Source organism: Epinephelus moara, chromosome 17, assembly GCF_006386435.1.
Source record: "Epinephelus moara isolate mb chromosome 17, YSFRI_EMoa_1.0, whole genome shotgun sequence".
Taxonomy (NCBI): Eukaryota; Metazoa; Chordata; class Actinopteri; order Perciformes; family Serranidae; genus Epinephelus; species Epinephelus moara.
The window spans coordinates 2,702,585-2,706,412 of NC_065522.1; the positions used below are offsets into that span (position 1 = coordinate 2,702,585).

Consider the following 3,828-nt stretch of genomic DNA (forward strand, 5'->3'; position numbering starts at 1 on the left):
TAAGTTTTCCAACTTTTGCCAAGAGGGAACTTTAGATATTGGTCCCTAGATTATGTTCACTGAGTTTCATGCAGATCGGTCAAACTTTGTAGGAAGATATCGATTTTAAGTGTTTTTCAAAAAATTCAAAATGGCGGAAAATCTATATAACCGGAAGTTATGGGTTCTTGAGGCAAATGTGTGGAGAGGCGTCTCTGTGCAAAGTTTCATACGATACGATACGATACGATACGATATACAGGGCATGAGATATGCCCATTCAAAGTTTGCAATTTCAGTCGGTTGCTATAGCGCCCCCCTTTGGCCAGTTGATGTAATATTGCTTCCATTACCCTCTACCACTGTGCCAAATTTCACATGGATTGACCAAGTCAGTGAGGAGAAAAACGTGGAACAGACACACAGACACACCCACAGAGTTTTCGTCATTATATAGTAAGAGCTGCTTTGCATCAAAAATGGACCCAAATAATGTGTGTGAGAGAAAAGGTGCAATCACCAGTGCTGTCTAAAACTCTTATCCACATTTCACACTGTGATGACAACATTTCACTGTGTTTATATTTCACACAGTTACCTACTGCTGCCAATGTGGCAGGGTGCCTGGTATTGTGAAGTAGTATTCAACATAACTGAGTAACTCTGTCTTCTCCCCTCCCTCTTCTCTTTCTAACAGTGCGGCTCCATGACAGCATATCAGAGGAAGGATTCCACTATCTGGTCTTTGACCTGTAAGTTCAGGATTTGTGTCTTGCATATCACATTTACTCACATTTTAGACACCAAGAGGACACTCCACATGGTTGAACATGTGCCTAACGCTCAGGAGCACACATTCAGTGCTCAGGAGAAGCCTGACAGCTGCCAGTCAGATGTCCTGTCACTGAGGGATCATGGGAGATAAGACACACAGTGCAGGATGTAGGATCATATACACACCATTCACCTTCAAATAATAACTAAGATAGACAGCAGGACAGGTTGATAACTTTTTTCACTATTCAGTATTTTTATATGCTTCTATGCGGGCGATAGCTGTGACCGGAAGCATTATGTTTTCAGATGGTCCGTCCATGCATCCCATTCTCACCAACAAGATATCTCAACAAAGCTTTTTTCATTCATTCAAGAATTCAAGAATTTCATTCAATTTTGGCACAAGCGTCCACTTAAACCTTAGGATGAACAATCAGATTTTAGTGGTTAAATGTAAAGTCACTGTGACCTTGGGTCTGTCTCATTCTAATGAACATGATAATGAACGACTCAAGAGAATTTCTTCAAATTTGGCACAGATGTCTACTTGGTCACTTGAGAACTGATCAGATTTTGGTCACTAAGACCTTTCGTCTGTCTCATTCTTAATTTTATTTTAATTTAATTGGAAGCTGAAGGTGAAGGTGATGGACTGGCCAAGTATGTATCCAGCCCTAAACTGACCTGTGCACCTGTCGCGCATCCTCAAGCTGAAGGTGGAGGAGCGCAAGGTGTCTTCACATCCATCTGCTCCATGATGTCATCATGGAGGAGTGGAAGAGGATTCCTGAAGCAACCTGTGAGCTCTGGTGAATTCCATGCCCAAAAGGGTTAAGGCAGTGCTAGATAATAATGGTTGGCACACAAAATATTGACACTTTAGGCACAATTTGGACATGTTCACTGTGGGGTGTACTCACTTATGTTGCCAGCTCTTTGGATGTTGATGGATGTGTATTGAGTAATTTTCAGAAGAAGGTAAATCTACACTACTATACAAGCTGTACACTGACTACTTTAAGTTATATCAAAGTGTCATTTCTATAGTGTTGCCCCATGAAAAGATATAATGAAATATTTGCAAAAATGGGAGGGGTGTACTCACTTATGTGAGATACTGTACTTTATTAATCCCCCTGAGGGGAAATTCAATTGTTTCACTCTTTAGTCATGAACACACAGGTCTGAAAGACACACATGCACAAACAGGACCTATACATGCACAAAGTGGAGAGATGTCAGAGTGAGGGGGCTGCCTTGGTCAGGCACCGCGAGGGGGGCTATGGGCTGAAATATGTGCCACCAGAAACTGAATTTGAATCATTTATATTTGAATTTGAATTTCTAAACTTGAATAATTGCATTGAAAAACTGAATTTGAATCCCATAATTTGAAATTGAATCATTTATATTTGAATTTGAATTTCTGAACTTGAATCATTGCATTGAAAAACTGAATCTGAATAGTATAATTTGAAATTGAATTTATTTCTATATATCTTCACATTCAGTTCTCACAATTCAAATTCAGTTCTCAAACTTCAATTTCAATTTACTGTGACAGACATCTGGGTAGTTTAAGGATGAAGGAAGAGCAATCGAGCGCAGATACACAGGACTGCTCTTCGGCCAATCAGCACCTACGTTTTTGAGCACGTAGGAAGAAGCGCTTGCCTTGATCCATAGACCATAGACAATAGGCTAGTTCGAGATGAGCTGCGCCTCGCCTGAAAAGTAGATAAGAGCAGGCGGCCACAGCGGGGGGCGGTGACAAAAAGCTACGGTGAAGTCGGACAGTTTCCCGACAGTTTCCAGCAGCCTTCAGTCTGTACAGGAAGTCACAGACACACACATATCCTGTATGGAATGATGTCAATTCATTAAAAAAGTGATCAGACCCATATAGGCTATCAGTTTGTTTTCAGTCTCCAGTTGTTTTAATTATGATAGATTAATTTATTAAAATGCTTTACAGGTGATCTGTAATTTATGTTCGTGGTTTATCCTCCATTTGATATGAATTTTCCTGTAAATCAGCATCATATCAGTTTGACCTGTCCCCTCAACTACACAGGCTGAATAAACTGTGTTTGACTATAAGGTTAATATTTTCAGAGGAAAAAAAATACAAGACAACAGCTTTCATTAAGGCTCAGTCAGATACAGTCAGTGTTATGATTTGTTCAAAGCCTGGACCCAAATGCACGACTCAGATAACAGATAAACAATGAATAACAAGTCTTTAATGTTCAATGTGCTGGCAAGTGCAAGGGGGAGGGGTGGTGCGTAGTCCCAGGATCCAGACGTAGCTCGTGAAGTGACCAATGAGGGGAAGAGTGAGAGTGTCTTTGATGTGGCGTCTGCCACGTGGTAATGGCGGTGCTGCAGCACGGCGCAGTGGTGTCCGTCTCTCGAGCGTACTCACTCTGAAGGGAAACACAGGAGAGCAGGCGACGGGCAGGCCGGTCCACAGGCAGGCAGGGAAGAAGCACACACGAGATCACGAGGCAAGCACGGCAATCTGAGTTGAGGTGAAAGGAACACAGAGGCATTAGCTACACAAGCTAATAATAAGGCACAACGGCAAAAACACAGAGGAGCCAGGATGCAAACTATCACGTAGACTGATGAAACGATCTGGCGACGAATAGGAGGGAATCCAGAGGCTTTATGGAGAGGTTGATTACTGGAGTGGATTCACCTGGCGCTGCCTGTGGAAGGAGACCACGCCCACATGCACACACACACAACAGACAGGGGGAGAGACACAGGAGGAATAATACAGACTGGGAATGACAACACACACACATAAGGGAGAAGGAAGGGCTGCCATGATGAGGATCATGACAGTCAGGGCTTCACATCTGATGTTATTTTAAGAATCCTCACATCCCACTGACCACAAGTCTCTGTGTTGCTAAATACTTCAATAATTAAACCGTCCAATATTAATATAGTACAGTAGACTCTGTATAGTTTATGATGAATGTATTCAGTTTCTGACAACTAAACTTCACCATCAGTCACACAACATGTTTTCTGTTCACAGAATAAACCTTCAGATCAGACAAA

The 3,828-nt window shown here is 41.9% G+C and overlaps 1 protein-coding gene across 6 annotated transcripts in view; it reads left to right on the top strand.

Moving 5' to 3' along the window:
- The window catches only part of camk2d1 (calcium/calmodulin-dependent protein kinase (CaM kinase) II delta 1), a 229,557-nt gene that overhangs the window by 129,640 nt on the left and 96,089 nt on the right, over window positions 1-3,828 (top strand). For all 6 annotated transcript variants that reach the window (XM_050066964.1, XM_050066965.1, XM_050066961.1 and 3 more), the window contains exon 4: window positions 677-731. In XM_050066964.1, coding sequence (XP_049922921.1) covers window positions 677-731 — 55 coding nt within the window. The remainder of the gene's footprint in view (window positions 1-676; window positions 732-3,828) is intronic.